The 15,529-nt window shown below is 54.9% G+C and overlaps 1 protein-coding gene across 1 annotated transcript; it reads right to left on the bottom strand.

Annotated features, from left to right (window-relative positions):
• Positions 1–1,011: 1,011 nt before the first annotated feature.
• On the bottom strand, positions 1,012–13,449 carry THEMIS2 (thymocyte selection associated family member 2). The gene is made up of 5 exons (XM_012722045.1): positions 13,349–13,449; positions 10,116–10,526; positions 5,872–6,935; positions 3,806–3,956; positions 1,012–2,988 (listed from the first exon to the last, which is right to left on the bottom strand). Exons 1-5 carry the CDS (start codon positions 13,371–13,373, stop codon positions 2,933–2,935), a joined length of 1,707 nt encoding a protein of 568 aa, XP_012577499.1. The 5' UTR covers positions 13,374–13,449; the 3' UTR covers positions 1,012–2,932.
• Between the last annotated feature and the right edge of the window lie 2,080 nt (positions 13,450–15,529).

Here is a 15,529-nt window from a genome sequence, read left to right as displayed (position 1 = left end):
AAGTCAGCCAAGCCAGTATGTTTGTTTACAAGTAAGTGTGACTTTAGGTACATGATAGGTGTTCTCATGGTTGGTGGAGTTTCTCTTTCTAGTTATCAGACTAATGCCCTCACCCTGTCAAGGCGGTAGCAATGCTGGGCAGAAATCTTTCAGTTTTGAATCTTGGTTTTAGCACTTTAAAAGTACTAATTCTCATGTTTATTGGGTCCCCATTGGTCAGGTCCTCGGAATGGTGTCACTGGACCTGTGGGTCTGTGTTCCCAGCAGCACAGCAGCTGCTCACTGGTTCTGAATTCCTAAGTAGTGGGCCTGCTGCTCCGCAGCACATGGGAACTCCGGCCTTTGCAGGAGGCATTGCGTTTTGGGTATTTGTGGTCACTTGGGTGTCAGACACATGTTCTTGCACATTGTTGAGACAGCAATAGTGACAGTATGACTCGAGTTTTAGAAATCCCCTGTCATAGCCTAACAGGGTCCAGCCTGCTCTTAGGAGAATCGATACAGCAAGGCAGTGAGGCTTCTTGAAAAACAAGAAGCAGGGCCCTCCCTGGTGGCGCAGCAGGTTAAAGCACTGCACTAAGAAGCTAAAGCCACTTCAGCATGAGTTCGATCCTCGCCTGCCCCGGAGGTGACCACATGGCGCGGCAGACCCCTCCTGACCCGCCCGCTGCTCCCCTCAGCAGTGTACTTCGTCAGTCTGCCTGTTCTGCTTCCCACTCTGTCTCTGGTGAAGCCTCTCACTGCCCCTGCGCCTCTGCCCTGTACCCCAATTCTGTGTGCATAAATAAATCTTAAAAAAAAAAAAACAAGTAGTACTATATAGGGCTTACCTAGAGAAAGTTCCAGAGATTAGTACCTGATGTGGAAGGGTCATTTGTTTTTAAAAATGCAGTTGCATTGATAAATATTTTTGAGAAAGCATCGTCAGTTTTTATATTCATTAATTTAGCAGTGATATACAGCTATTATTGATGTTAACACATTACAAAACATTCACAAACAGAAATATAAAAGGATGTTAAAAATAAATATGAAGGGATAATACCACTTCCCCAGAGGGTCTCCTTGTGTAGTTGAGGAGTGGATGCCCACTGAATCCCGCGGCTCTGGGGGCAGCCCAGCCCCTCTAGAACCCTTTCCCCATGGTTAGAGGCAGAAAGGCAAGAGTGTCCCGAGGTGGGGTCTGCCTTGGGTCCCTTCGCAGCCAGCTCTGATAAAACGTGCACGGTTGGGGTTTTCAAATGTTTCCTTTTAAGCCCTAAGCCCTGCTTTCCCTGCCGTGAAATTGCTTCATTTCTTCTCATTGCAGTGTTTGCCCTCTCAGGAAGGACCTTCTGAGGCAACTGGTAGCCTTCTCTGCTCTGCTTGTGATCTTGCTCAATCTGGCACTAAGATTTCAGTGCAAATGTGAAAGTGAAAAATAGCAACATTTGCGTGTGAGCTTGGTTCCCAGTTTTGTGTCTAGGAGAAGCTGTCTTGCTTGCTACTTGTCCCAGAGTACTCTGCCTTGGGGTTGTCCTGTACAGATTAGATTATCTTTGAGAATGGCGTGGAAATGTGAAGATGGGGTGCTGGGCACTGGCCTGACAGCCTGTGGTAGCTGCTCAGTAGCAGTCTGGAGAAGTGTGTCCAGGGGCATGGAGGCCAGGAGGCCCGGGAAGGACAGGGCCTCTGGAGGGGTGTCGGCAGGCAAAGGAAGGACACACCCAGGTGCAGTGTCTTGACTCCAGCTCTGGAAATGTGTCTCTTCCAGCCCTACCTCAGCTGCTAACTCAGATCATCTTATTTTCTCTTACCTTTGACAACCCAAGTAATTAGTTCCATGACTGTACAACCCGGGAAACCAGAGTCCCGCCACTTCCAGGAAATGAGGCCTGTGGTGTTACCTCATTGAGCAGGCACGGGCTGACCTCAAAGCTGATTTAGTCTCTGTATAAACACAGACTTGTTTTGTTGTGTTACTTCCATCCCACTAAGTGGTCAGGTTCTCCAGCCTGTCACTGGGCTGTCCACAGTCTCATACACTGAAGCCCTGGCATGGCAGAGGGTGCAGGCGTGTGGGAAGAGGATCGGTGTGGAGACAGGCACAGCTGCGTGACCCCGGCCAACAAGAACAACACTGACACGTTTATTGATACTGTGTGCCAGGTACTGTGCTAACTGCTTTACCAAGCTTATCTCATTTGACCCTTAAAACAAGCCCGTGAGGTAGCTTGGTTTCATTTTATCTGGGAAGAAACTGAAGCTTTGAGAGGTTAAGTAAACTTGCTTATAACTGGGATCCCAGGCTCATGCCTGGTCTGCGCCTAAAGCACTCGGAAGCTCAAGCATGTTTCCTAACTTAAAATAAGACCCGGGTCCGCCTCAGAGTAGAGCATCTGCACACAGAGCCTAGTGACCGCTCTTCATTTCCCAGAGGCGCAGATGTCACTTTTATTCTGTGGTTTTACGGTGACGTCCTCCTGGACAGTCACTACAGCTGTCAGGTACTGAGTGCTGCGGAGACGAGGAAGACAGTTCCGGACCCAGAGGCCCAGCGCCTGGCGGGGAGGGGCTGGCTGACTACAAGGGCTCTTGGGGTGGTGGGGTCAGGATAGTCCCATCGCTAGGAGGCACGAGGCACTCGTGGGTGGTCTCTTTGTTCCTTTGTGTTCCGGCCAGGGGAACCCTGGACTCAGGATTGGGTAGGACCCAGTGTCTCCTCTGGACACCAGAGCTCTGAGCTATCAGGTGCTGGCTCCAAAGAAGCAGCTCTCAGGGGCAAGAACCTCACACCTACGGGAGGCCAGTGCAGTGCCCACCCACAGTACCACTTGCTGTCCACAGTCTAGTCTCTGAGACCTCGTGCAAGATTGCTGAAGGCCGGCAGCGGATGGCTGGTGGCTGGGATTCCCTGAGAAGCAGCAGGTAAGAGGCGTGGCTCCTCCAGCACCTACAGGGTCTTCTGAAAGTACTCAGACACTTCTTCATAGTTGTGGTCACCCGCATCTGCAAGAGAGTCCACGCCAGTGAGGATTTCTGGCCATAAGCAGGTTCCTGCCCCTCTTCAAGGCACATTTTCCTTACGTGGACAGGGAAAGGTTGGCCTAGAGGGTCTAAGGCCCTTGCTAGCCCAGGTCACAATTTGCAGAAGCCTCCCCCTGGAGGCCTTGGCGATTGCAGTGTCTTGGGGGGAGCTCATTTTCCTTGCTGGGACTCTGGAGGCCCTGGGACACGGACAGTGGGGTCCCTGCTGCCTAAGCTTACACCATACGGGCCTGTCCGCCCTTCTGGAGCCACAGAGGATCTGCCCAGGAACAGAGCCCTGCTGAGGGGAGGGCCACACCCCTGCTGCCTAATGCAGCAAGGAGCAGCGTGGGGAAGGGAGCTGTATGTATTTTTTTCCCCCATATGTGAATGTTTATAAGGGCTTTTGTCATGACTACTGAAAAAAAGGAAACAACCCAAAGCCTATTTTTAAACTCTATGGTGTATGCATATAATGAAACACTTGTCAGTAATGAAAAGAAACAAACTACTGCTACAGCCCATAACATTAAATGCTAAGAAAAAGAACCCATAGTAAAGGCTACAGACTTATGTCTCCATGTTATCTTCAAAAAATGCACAACTATCAGGATGGAAATCAGATAGGCTATTGCCAGGGGGCAGTGGCTGACTGCAAAAGGGCACTAGAGACTGGGGGGGGGTGATGGAACCCTTCATTCTCAACCAGATGCTGCCCAGGCGCATGACTGCAGGTGAACAAGCCAGCAGCTCCAGCAAAGCAGCACTGGGAGAGAAAACAAAATGCTGACGGACCCACCTGCGCCCTTGGCGTGGGCCTTTGCTTGCTTGAGGTTCCTGTGGCTAGGGATCTTGCTGTACACTTTTGATCTGTCCTTGGCGAGCTCTGGCAAGGTCTTCACCTTGGGTGTGGGTAGCTGAGGGGGTTGTGGTTCCACGACTTGAGAAGACTAAGTGGAAGAAGCAGCAGAAGTCAACAGGGTTCCAAGAAATCAGGCAACAGAGTTCATGTAAATCCCTCCAAATGTCATTTCCTCTGCTTCCCTCTTCCTCAGGACATTGGCTACAAATACATGATATGTTCCTTGACAGGACAGGAGTGAGAGAGGACAGGGTGGGGACAAGAGACAGGGTGCCCCAGAATTTCTCCACAGGGGTTTGGCCAGTGGCCCTCCAGTCTGCTGAAGGGAGAGAAGTGGTACCAAGTCCCAGAACAGAGTGCCAGAGCTGAGGGGTCTGAGCTGTTACTGAGCTTCTTGTGCTACAGGCACATCTGTTCATCTCGTCCTGCGAGCAGCTAATTAAGTCCCCACTTTGGCTTAGTGTGTTGTGAAAACCTTGCACAGGGCATCCTAGTTGGACTGTGGCTCAGACCCCGAATAGTGCCTAAAGGTCATTCCACCAATCATGCTTTGGTGAGCAAACATATATAGCAGAGTCTGACGCTTAGAGGGGAAAAGTCTCCCTTTTATGGGCAAGCAGGGACTGGGCCCAAAGTCCTTCCTTCAGGAGCCAAGACAGGGACTGAGCGTGCTCAGTTCTCTACAGTCCTGTTGCACGGCCTGCATTTACATTCCTTGACCCATCGGGAAACAACTGGCCTACCCCTCCCCAGAGAGGAGCCCCCTCTGGAGCGGCTCAGCATCAGCCTTTTCACTGCCTGAGGCACAAAATAGAAGTGTCCCCAAACCGAAAAACAAAATGCTTGTCAGGTTCCAGAGTGCTTTTTGTGTAGATCACTCCCTCCTGTTCTCAGCTGAGCAGTGTTAAGTGCTCAGGCCAGAGGGTCAGACTCAATTTCAAACCCCACTTGTAGCTGTGTGACCTTGAGTAAACCACTTGACTTCTCTGTGCCTGTTTTCTCAACTATAAGGAAAGTGCCTGTGCCCACCACAGACCATGAGAGCTGGGGGGGGATGCACATAGGTGCCTGCCACAGAGTGCGCCCAGTGGAGCCACCGACAGAACAGCTCTGAGCTGGTGATGTTACCCCACACTCAGCCGTGCCCAGAGCAGTAGAAAGCAGAGTAACCAGCAGGGATGCAGCTTAGCCTTCCTGCCTGGTGTCCAGCTCCTTCCGAGTCCCAGACTCGCTTAGGTTCAGTTCAGCACACTCCACCTCTTGCCGCCTCGTAGTGGGGAAGTCCCTACCCCCTGGGATGCTCATGTAGCAGGTACTTGAGTACAACTAAGTGAACTAAAAGTGAAGGCCCCCACCCCCACCCCCAAGCTACCTGCACCGAGCAGCACAAATACAGAAGGGGCAGGAGGTCACTGCCCAGAAGTCTGCGGAGCCTCACCTGGGAGAAACAGCATTTCTGACTCTAGGCCTGGGACCCCGCGCCCTGTGGGCATTTCAGGGGTCCAGTGTGGACTGGGAAGTGTGCAGTAAAAGGCGGAACTGAAGTCAGCTTAGAAAACATCCTGGGCGCCACAGAACAAGGTCCCTTTGTAATAGGGAGCCGCCAGGGATTTCAGAAAATGGGGCCAGGCCCATCAGTGACCAGGGAGGGACCTGAGAGGCCGCTGTGTGGGCAGTAGAAGAGGCTGCAAACAGTGTAGGTGACAAATGACCACACTTGAGCTAAGGGGCGTCTGCAGGGATGGCAGAAAGGTCGAGCACCGTGACGGTGGGGCTGATGCTGGTGCTCTAGTTCTGGCCTCCTGATTGTGAACTCTGGGAGGGCCTCAAGGTCGCATTTTATCAACCATAAAGTCTGAATCTCACATCATCAGAATTGTCAAGCCCAAAAAGGAATAATAGTTACTAAATGTGCAAGTTGACACACCCTCGTTCTACATGACTAAGAAATGTGATGCAGAAGAAACTGGTGAGGGCCCCAACCCCTGGCCCTCCTCACTCACAGGCACCTTGGCGCCGCTCTCCTGATGAGTCTGTTTCTTCTGCTCCGTGGGGCCCTTATTCTTCGGGGGCCTAGGTGGGGGCTCCTGGTTCTTGAGGACAGGTAACTTCCGAAGGCGATAGTAGAAGGCATCGGTCAGCTCATGCACTGTGGCTCTGGGGACAGACCCCCCCAGCTGGCCCTGCGGCTCCCCAGTCGCCACCACGGTCAGGTCCAGCCACCGCGGCGGGATCTCGAAACACATCCCGGGCTCAGTGTCCAGGCTGACCACTAAGAAAGGTTCTGTGATCTTCTCCTCCAGCCGCAGGCCCAGGAATGACGGGAGAGGGTCAGCGGGCTGGTTGACGTCCTTGGTCACCACCTTGACCTCACAAGGCAATGAGAAGTGGGCAGTCAGGTCCACCAGGCTGTAGCGCCGGCCATCATTCATCTCCTCCACGAAGCCGCCAGGGTAGTAGAGGGGCACCAGAATCCGCTCTTGGTCCTCCTCCATCTCTTCATAATCTGCCTCCTCATCCTGGTCATCAAGCCGCTGACACACCAAGACATCTATGTCTGTGCCGTGTGCCCCGCAGGCCTGGCCAGATCCCAGCACCTCCAGTCTGTCACCCATGGCCAGGGATGTGAACTCAGTGTCCATCTCTTCACAGTCCTTGGTGGCCACCACCCGGAGCTTTCTGCCTGGCTGGAGAGCACCCAGCAGGTCATAGGCCGTGGGGAAATCCCGCGGCCGCCGCCGCATCCTGCCCTGGTAGGCCCCTGAGAGCATGAAGTGTCTGGGCACCTTCCTGCCCTTGGTTGAAGCCAAGATCCGCCAGGGTGGTAAGGCCGGCCCATGGATGCACATTCTCTGGCCTTTGTGTAAGGAGCTCACCCATGGGCTGAGGAAGATGGGGGGGCCGTCGGGGACTTCCAGGATCTCCGTAGACAGGGGGAAGGGGCCTCCCTGGGCTAGAATCTCACTCAGCATCAGAGGCTTAATGAAGTGGATGTGTTGAGAGGAAGCGGTGACATCCTCTACATCAACCTCCAGGGTGGACGGGATCTTTACCATGGTTCTGCGCACTGGAGCAGGGAGGTCAGCTTGGGTAGGCAACATTCACCCCCCCGGGGGCACCCCACCCCCTGCAAAGCCCTCCTCTTTCCCCTTCTCTCCTGTCACCATTTCCCAATTGTAGATTCATCACCAGTGTTTATCCCTCAACTTCTTTCTTTAAAAGTTATTACAGAAAATTTTCAACGTTTATGAAAGTAGACCAGTAGAGTGAACCCCCATGTACCTATCACCCAGCTTCAGTGTCTTAACTCCCTTTTCATTTAGGCCCTCATCTAGCTACTGCCCTTCCCCTGGGTTAGTGGGTGTCAGAACAACCACATCATGCTCCGCCTACTTTAATGTGTGATGCTAAAAGGATAATTAAAATGGGGGGGATTACAATGCCATCACCATATCTAAATAATTTGATAATCCCTTAGTATCCAATTCGTTCAGCCACTTCAGTTGAATCATCCATTTAAACCGATGCTGTTCGGCCTCCCTGGTAGCACGGGTTTAAGCCTCAGCACTCTGAAGCCGTCACCAGCCACTGTAGCACAAGTTGGGTCCCCGGCCAGGGAGGTGATCCGCATGGCACAGCGGGCCTCTCCTGGTTCCCCCAGTTTCCCTCAGCAGTGTATTTCAGTAGATCCACCTGCTCTGCTCCCCACTCTGTTAATTCCTCTCACCCTCCACACCTTGGGTCTGTACCCCAGTTCTTCTAAGCAAAAGTAAATAGAAAAAAAATAGACTGGAGGCATCTTAGATTAAATTTCAAATGTCATTTTATAAGCTGCCTTTCTAAATCTTCCCTGAATTTACAAAGATAAAACCAAGTCAAGGAAAACACTCAGTAACCTCAGGCAACTTGTTTCCTCCCTGGGCACTGACTTGTAACCTGGTGAATACTCAGGAAGTGACTGAGGAGGAGGAGGGAAACCAGCCTATCTGCTGTGTTGTTTCCAACACACTTTCAGGATGACCTGTGCTGTCTCATGATCCTGGGCAGCCACTAACCACCGGAACAGCCACCTGAACCCCCACCCCCCAGATGGTGGCCACTATCACTTCCCACCAGGGTCCAGGGCTCCCTGGAGAGAGGGAGCTTCAGCTCCTGGTAAGTGTTCGAGAGGAGCTTGGAACATCTTAAACCAGGAAGCAAGGAAATCTATTCAAGACCATGCAGGGGTGTCCAAAGGATTCAGGTGCCAACTTAAAAGGGCTCCCGCTGGGCAAAGCTGAGACCAAGCAGCACAAGAATGACAGGTTCAGTGGAAGAGTCACTTCATCTCCAAGTTCTTGGTGATAAAATTTCTAGATAATCCCCAGAGTACCCTGGGCAGCTGGGCCTGGCTCCCACCTGACTGCCCACAGCCCTCCTGCTTTGCTGAGCCATGACAGTCACAGCTGTGAGTATTTTGACTGTAGGCTGGTTCCTGGGGGTAGTCTCAGGCCTGACTCAACAGGAAATAAAACAGGTGACAGAGGAGCACTCTGGTGCCAAAACGAGGAAAAGACTACAGGACAAATTGGTCAGTTCTTTCAACAGATAAATTATGAGAAAAGGAAATTATGAGAGAAGGAAAGAACCTGGAGGCTGAAAAAAGACGAGAGACAAAACAGCAGCAATACTGTAGAGCAATACTGTAGATGCTAATAAACTGTCAAAGAAATAAAGCAACACAAATGGGTGTCACCAGTAAGAGGATTAATGATGTGATGGGATTGTGGGTTTGTTAGAAAGTCGTTTTTAAAAAGACGTTACATTAGAGTATCCCAAAATGATATACCTGGGTTTACTTTGAAATCAGGTAGGGTGGGATGTGGGGGTGGGGGAGTGAAACGGCATCTGTTGCAAGTTGCGGGGGATGAGAGGATTCACCAGAGAAAGTGGGGAGCAGAACAGGCAGGTTGACAAAGTACACCGCAGGAGGGTCAGGAACAGTCTGCCGCGCCATGTGGATCAGTTCCGTGGCCAGGAATCGAACTCATGCTGCAGTGGCTGCGATAGCTTCATAGTGCTGAGACTTAACCCCTGTGCCACCAGGGAGGCCACTCCTAAATCCTAAAGCAGCACACAACTGATCTAACCGCTTTTGCTGAACTACGCATGAAACAGCTGGAGGGGCACAGGAGCAACGACCCTTGAACCGAGTCCCAGCTGGCTGCGGTCTGGGTAGCATGGGAGAGGGGGCCGCGGGCGTCTTCCCACAGAAACACCCCAGCTATCTGAAAAGGCTGCTTCCCCCTGCACTGATGGGGCAGCCCTGTACCCAGCAAGCAACTTCAGCATTTATTTGCCCCTAGCCCTCTCCTTAGCCAATAAAATTTAACTTCTTTATTCCCAATCCTGGCCCCCATAAACTCCCCTTTCTTAACTGGGAAGGCGGAGTTGAGTATTTTTCCTACTTCACTGCCAATAAACTCTCAAAAGTCGTGCCACAATAATCGGCGTCAACACATGCCCGGCATCAAGGGCATCGCGAGGTAACACACCTGCTTCATACAGACTTGAGTTTTTCCATCATAAAGTAGTTTTTAGGGGGACGAGAGGCCTCGTGTATAGCGAGCCAGCAGCCCTGACCTACTGCTCTGTAAGTCACTGGCAGGAACTGAGACCAGACCCTGCGCCCGCGGCGCCGGCCCCGTCCGTGCCTCTGCGCACGCGCGGCCTCCGGCTGGGCCGACCTGGTCAGGTGCTGCCTCCGCTGCACCCACCTGCCCTGCCCGCCGCCGCCGCCTGCCCCAAAGCACGCAGGAAACAGCTGGGGTTCACACAGACAGTGCCCTCGGCACCCAGACGGGGTCCTTAGGAACAGTCCTCTCGCCCTGCCCTGGAGCGTGGGCTAGGGTTAACTATGGTATGCGTGTTTGCTGTGTCATTAGGTGTTATCATGGTGCATGTTTCTCCTGAGCGAATGGTCATGGTTTTGTTGTCGTGTCCTGTTTCTTTGCATCTCTTAAGCCCACAGTCTAATATCTCCCCAATTTTTATGAAGTAAAAAGTGGGGCTTCCCTTCATTTTCCAGTATCCATTGTCCTGCCTCCTTTTATCGCTACCTATTTATTTCCGCCGACTCGGCGGACTCGGTATATGCCTGGTGAGCCCCGGGGTGTCAGACCCCTGGGGGCGGAGAGGGCGCATCAGAGCCGCTCCCGGGCCCCTGTTCCCTCCGCACCCACCACACCCACCTGCCCAGGCAACTCACTGTGCATGATGGCGTGGATCTCATACTGGGGCCTCAGGATCAGGGAGCGCCAGGGGAGGGTTGGGCAGGTGAAAAGGCGGTCACTCAGGGCCGGGTCCTGCAGGGCCTCGAGCAGAGTCCGTGGGGCACCAGGTTCCCATCTCCAGAACGGCCCCCTCTGGGACAGGGGCAGGTACACCACGACCCCCTGCTTCTGCGTGTTCAGCACACAGCGGGCGTAACAGATCCCGGAGTGCGTTTCCGTGGCCTCGAGTGTGAGAGGCTGGTCCCCCGGCACCACCCTGGCCTCCGTGGTGATGCTGTGGGTTGACATGAAGTCAATGGGCAGCTGTGAGGAGTTCTGGGTGGCAGCAGAAACCAGCTCCTCCAGGGTTCCATAGCTCTGGGGGCCAGCCAGGGGGGTGAAGGAGCCTGTGGGGTGCAGTAGAGGGTGTCAGAATGGGACAGGCCTTTGCTAGGTCGAGAGTGGCACTTACCAGCCGCCATCCAGTCACAGAAAACCCCACCAGCAGCCCCAGATAGGTGCCAAGGAAGCCCAGCATCAGGACAGGGAGAGGCAGGCCCCAGTGCCTGCAGGCAGCAAGGAACAGCATCAAGCAGGTGCAGGGGTGGGGCTGGGCGGGGGGTGGGGCAGGGGGGCAATTCTTTCTCACACAGCAGACGCAGAGACGTGGCCAGGGACGGCACAGAGCACAGGACGGCAGACTTTCCCATCTCCCTGCCTCTGCCTCGGCCTCCAGATACCTCTTCATCGCTCCAATTCCTCTTACTGACACCTAGCACCCCACCTTGGGCCAGCATCATTGTCTGTCTCCCCCAAGTGGGAACTGAGGAGCTACTGGCTAGGTGACCACCCCCCTGAACCCCTACATCTCGTCCTCCAATTTTGGCTGCTTGTCCAACTTCTCTCCCCCCGAGCGGTCTTTGCCCAGCCCCAGGACTGGCCTAAACCTGCCCCCCAATACACACCGAAGCAGAACTTTGCTACATTTTCCCACCCTAAACAGGTAACGTGAATCTAATCAAGGAAACTTCACACAAACATGGACAAGGGACATTCCACAAATGTCCCTCGTGGCACAGGGGCTAAAGACAGCACTATCAAGCTGTCGCCAGCCGCTGTTCGGTCTCTAGTCTGAGTTCAATCCCCGCCAGGGAGGTGACCCACAGGGCACAGCAGACCTCGCCTGTCTCCCTCGGGTGCTCCCCTCAGCAGTGTACTTCGTTGGTCTGCCTGTTCTGCTCCCCGCTCTCTCTGGTGAATCCTCTCACCACCACCACCCCACCTCTGGACTGTACCCAGCTCTTGTATGCATAAATAAATAAATCTTTAAAAAAAATAACAGTACTGGTCTGGACATTGCCAAAATGTCAGCATGAACACAAAGGTGGAGGACACAGACAAAGGACAGCTGTGTGTGGGTTTATCTGGGGTCCAGGCAGGCTCGGGGGAAAGGGCCCCGCAGGTCATTTTGAAGTCTGGACAGACTGCGTCCAACAGGCATAGTGTGTCAATATTTCCTGAATTTGATCACCAAATTCTAGTTTCATGGATGGATGTTCTTGTTTTTAGGGGGACACACTAAATAGTAGGAGTAATAATTAAATGTAAAAGGGCATCACATCTGCAGTTATCCTCAAATGATGATGTATATGCACACACATGTAACATGTTCTTTTGTGTGTGTACAGAGAAAGCAAATGTAATACAATGTTCGAAACTTGGTGAATTTGGATAAAAGATGTATCACAGTTCTAGCAGGTCTTCTGTAAGTTTTATTTTTATTTATTTTTAAAGATTTATTTATTTGTGCATACAGAACTGGGGTACAGGCCAGAGGTACAGGGGCAGTGAGAGGCTTCACCAGAGACAGAGTGGGGAGCAGAACAGGCAGATCTATGAAGTACACTGCTGAGGGAGCAGCGGGCGGGTCAGGAGAGGTCTGCCACGCCATGTGGATCTCCTCCCGGGCAGGCGGGGATTGAACTCATGCAGAAGTGGCTTTAGCCTCTTAGTGCTGTGCTTTAACCCGCTGCACCACAGGGAGGGCCCATTTATTATTTTTTTAAAGATTTATTTATGCACACAAGAACTGGGGTATAGGCCAGAGGTGTGGGGGGTGAGAGGATTCACCAGAGACAGACTGGAGAGCAGAACAAGTGGATCTACTGAAATTATTACTACTGCTGAGGGAGCAGCAGGCGGGCCAGGAGAGGTCTGCTGTGCCCTGTGGTCACCCCCTTGGCCGGGGATCAAACTCACGCTGCAGTGGCTGTGGACAGCTTCACAGTGCTCGCCTTAACCCCCTGTACCACTAGGGAGGGCCCTTCTATACTTTTTAAATGATTTCAAAAGAGAAACTAAATCCTCAAAATACAAAATAAAGCACACCACATTTAAAATCCCCGCCGGCTCCTCAGTATCTTCCAAAGCAGGTACTGACCAGAATGTGTCTGGACTCACACCTGCTCCCAGGAGGCCGCTCCTGCTCTCCCGGCCCAGCTGGGCGGTGTGGGGAGGCCTCACTGAGCTGTGCTCCTCCCGCTCTAAGTTCTTCCGGCAAGGCAGCTCGTAATCCTCACATCCAGCCTGACCGCCTCTCCGAGGAGGAAGCTGAGGCATGGGAAGGTCAGGGAACTTGCCGAGGCCTAGAGCTGGCGGAGGGGGTGCCCAGCCCAGCCACCAGCTTCAGCACGCAGGCCCTGCTACCAGCCTCCTGGGATAGCTGGGAATCGCTGCTGATCTGCACCTGCTGCTCCTGATCCTGCATTCAGGCGCCACCTCCCCCAGGAAGCCTGCCCAGGCCCTGCAGCAGGCTACACCCGCCCCAGCCCTCCCTGAACTTCCGCTGTTTACTGTCCGCTTCTACTGGTGGCCTCTGCAACGCCGTCCTGGACGCTCGTGCCGGAGAAGCCTGCAGCTGCTTGGCCCCCAGCAGCCAGCCTGGCCCACGGTGGAGTTTCAGACATGTTCGGTGAGTGAATGCGTGTGCAAGCACAGGGCAGATACCAGACAAAGGCCTGAACAGAGTTCCAGCCCAGAGGCAGAGATGACCAGAGAGCTGAGCGGGCGGTGAGAGGGACGCGGAGTGGCCAGCCTCGGGGGCACCTCAGGCCAGCCAAGGACTGCCCGGCCTGGAGGCCCGGGCAGGTGGTGAGAGGCATGAGTGTGGGCCGGCCCGGGAGCCGACGGCTGTGGACGTGTCGTCTGGAGACGGACACCAAGGCCTTACCCTGGAAGTTGGGGGTGAGCTCCATGGTCTGCCGGGTCCCTGGGTTCTCGCAGACCACATTCTTGAGGCAAATCTGGGTGACCTTGATCAGGTCCCCTGTGGAGAGGCAGCACTCATTCCCAGAGATCTCGTAGATGGAGCCTGTGGGAACAGACTCAGTTTCCCCATTCAGCAAGGGCCAGGCACCGCTGGTCTGTGCTCCATCCCCAGCGAGCTCTGCTTTGCCCCCTCAGTGGGCTCCGCCCCCCGGCCTCCCTGTCTCCCCGCCGACGGCCCCCCGGCCGCTGTGTCAGCTAGCACGGGGACGACGCTTTGGAGTCTGGGCGCTGGTCTCCCCGCTGGGCCCCTTTGCCGCCTTCGTCACACCTGCCCGCTGGGCTGATTCCTGTCAGCGTCATGCCGCAGGCAAGGGCCTGGCCTGTGAGTACATGTTGAAGCCATGGAGGGAACAGACTTACAGCGGCTGCAAAATCAGGCCCAGAGAGTGTTGTAACCCTCCCGCGGTCGCAGGCCACCACTTCAGGGTGAGGCCACCGGCAAGTTCTGAACCCCACCCACAGCACCCCGGCCCTGCTTTCTCCGAAGCAAGCTAACGCACTTAGAAGCAGCGTCTGGAACACAGAAGGTGCTCAACAGACCTCTCGGGGAGGGCAGGAGGTCTCCATCCTGCCAAGGGGGCACAGGAAAGAACCGGCAGGCGAGAGCCAGGCCACTGAGCCCACCCACCCCGCCCTTCGCCACAGCCCCGAGAAACCGGTGAAGAGCCCATCCCTGTTCCCTGGTGAGCTGGGCACGCTCCGCACAGTTCCGGGCCCGGGTGGTGAAGGGAGCAACTGCTGCACACCGGGTTCCCGGCAGGCGCTCAGCTCTGCAGACCAGCCACCGCTCTGGGGACCCGTGACTGCCCTAAATGACCATTTCCCTTTCCTGAATGACACCAAGACTTGTGAGACTGAGTGGGTTGCCAAAGAGGATCTGGGAACAGGAGGCAGAGTGGGGGCTCCTGGGGTTGCTAACGGCCGGCCGCCCGCCCTCAGCATCACGGCTGGCTCCTCCGCGCTCACCCCCATCTCCTCTCACCCTGACTTTCCACAGCCCATCGCCCCTTCAGGCAGAATGACGCACAGGTCACTAGGACAGACACACCCCAGGGAGGAGGTGCTGGAGGATGGAGGACCCCTGCCTGGGGCGGGGGGCGCAAATAAAGCGGGGGGCCTGCAGGAAAGCCGCTTTCGAACCCAGGGGGGTCAGATCCCCAAGGGGGGCCCAGCAAGCCCCACTCTGGTGGTCCTCCTGGGCCTTATCCTTGGGCCCCACTTGGGGCCTCAAACGCTACTGGACGCTCTGGTGGCAAGACCAGGACAGAACAGGAGCAGCCTGGACAGGGGCGCCAGGCCCTGACCGCCCCAGGGGGAGGCGCCCGCCCCTCCACCACCCACCCATCCCGGTCACTCCACCCACCCGTCCCCGTCAGGTTCCTCTTGCCTCATCCTGCTCCCAGTTCCTCTCACCCTGGGGCAGCCCTGGGTGCCATCTGCCCAGCAGCGGCCTCTCTCCCACCACCTGTCAATCACCCGAGCCCCTGAGCACCCCCAGCCCTGGCCAGCCGCCCCGTGTCTCCTGCCAGGAGTGGGGACAGCCAGGCCGGCTCCCTGAGGGGAGGCCAGTGAGACCAGAATGGAAGAACTAATCAGGTCAAGTGGTGTCCACCGTCAAGGGGCAGGGCAGGGTCAAGGTGGGAGGGGCCCTGCAGCGAGGCTGTGCAGGTGGGCTCAAAGGGTAGGGGCGAGGGCGAGGACGCTGTGGGGACGACTCCTTCTTTCATTTTTTCCTTTTCATTTGTTGTGATCTGGTTCTTAAAGTCCCAGTAACACCTGCCACGAGCGCCCTAGCCCTAGTCCCGCCGCGGGCATCACTGGCACAGCCCTGCCCGCCCCGCCCCGCCACCCTGCACCACCAAAGAGGGAGCAGTTCCCCCAGGGCTTGGCGGAACCTTCCTCTGTGCCCGGTTTCACTGTCTTCCCATCACCACCCTGCGGGGCGATCGGCGACCCCCATTCCACCCATGCAAAAGCCGAACCCCCCAAATATTAAGCGTGACCCCCACCTAACAGCTTGCACAGTGGCAATGCTGGGATTCGAACCCGGGAAGCAGTTTTCTGAGTTTTCATGCCCCACACC

This window comes from Condylura cristata, unplaced genomic scaffold (genome assembly GCF_000260355.1).
Source record: "Condylura cristata isolate star-nosed mole 26May11 unplaced genomic scaffold, ConCri1.0 scaffold00008, whole genome shotgun sequence".
NCBI classification, from domain to species: domain Eukaryota; kingdom Metazoa; phylum Chordata; class Mammalia; order Eulipotyphla; family Talpidae; genus Condylura; species Condylura cristata.
This window is presented reverse-complemented; position numbering and strand designations above follow the sequence as displayed.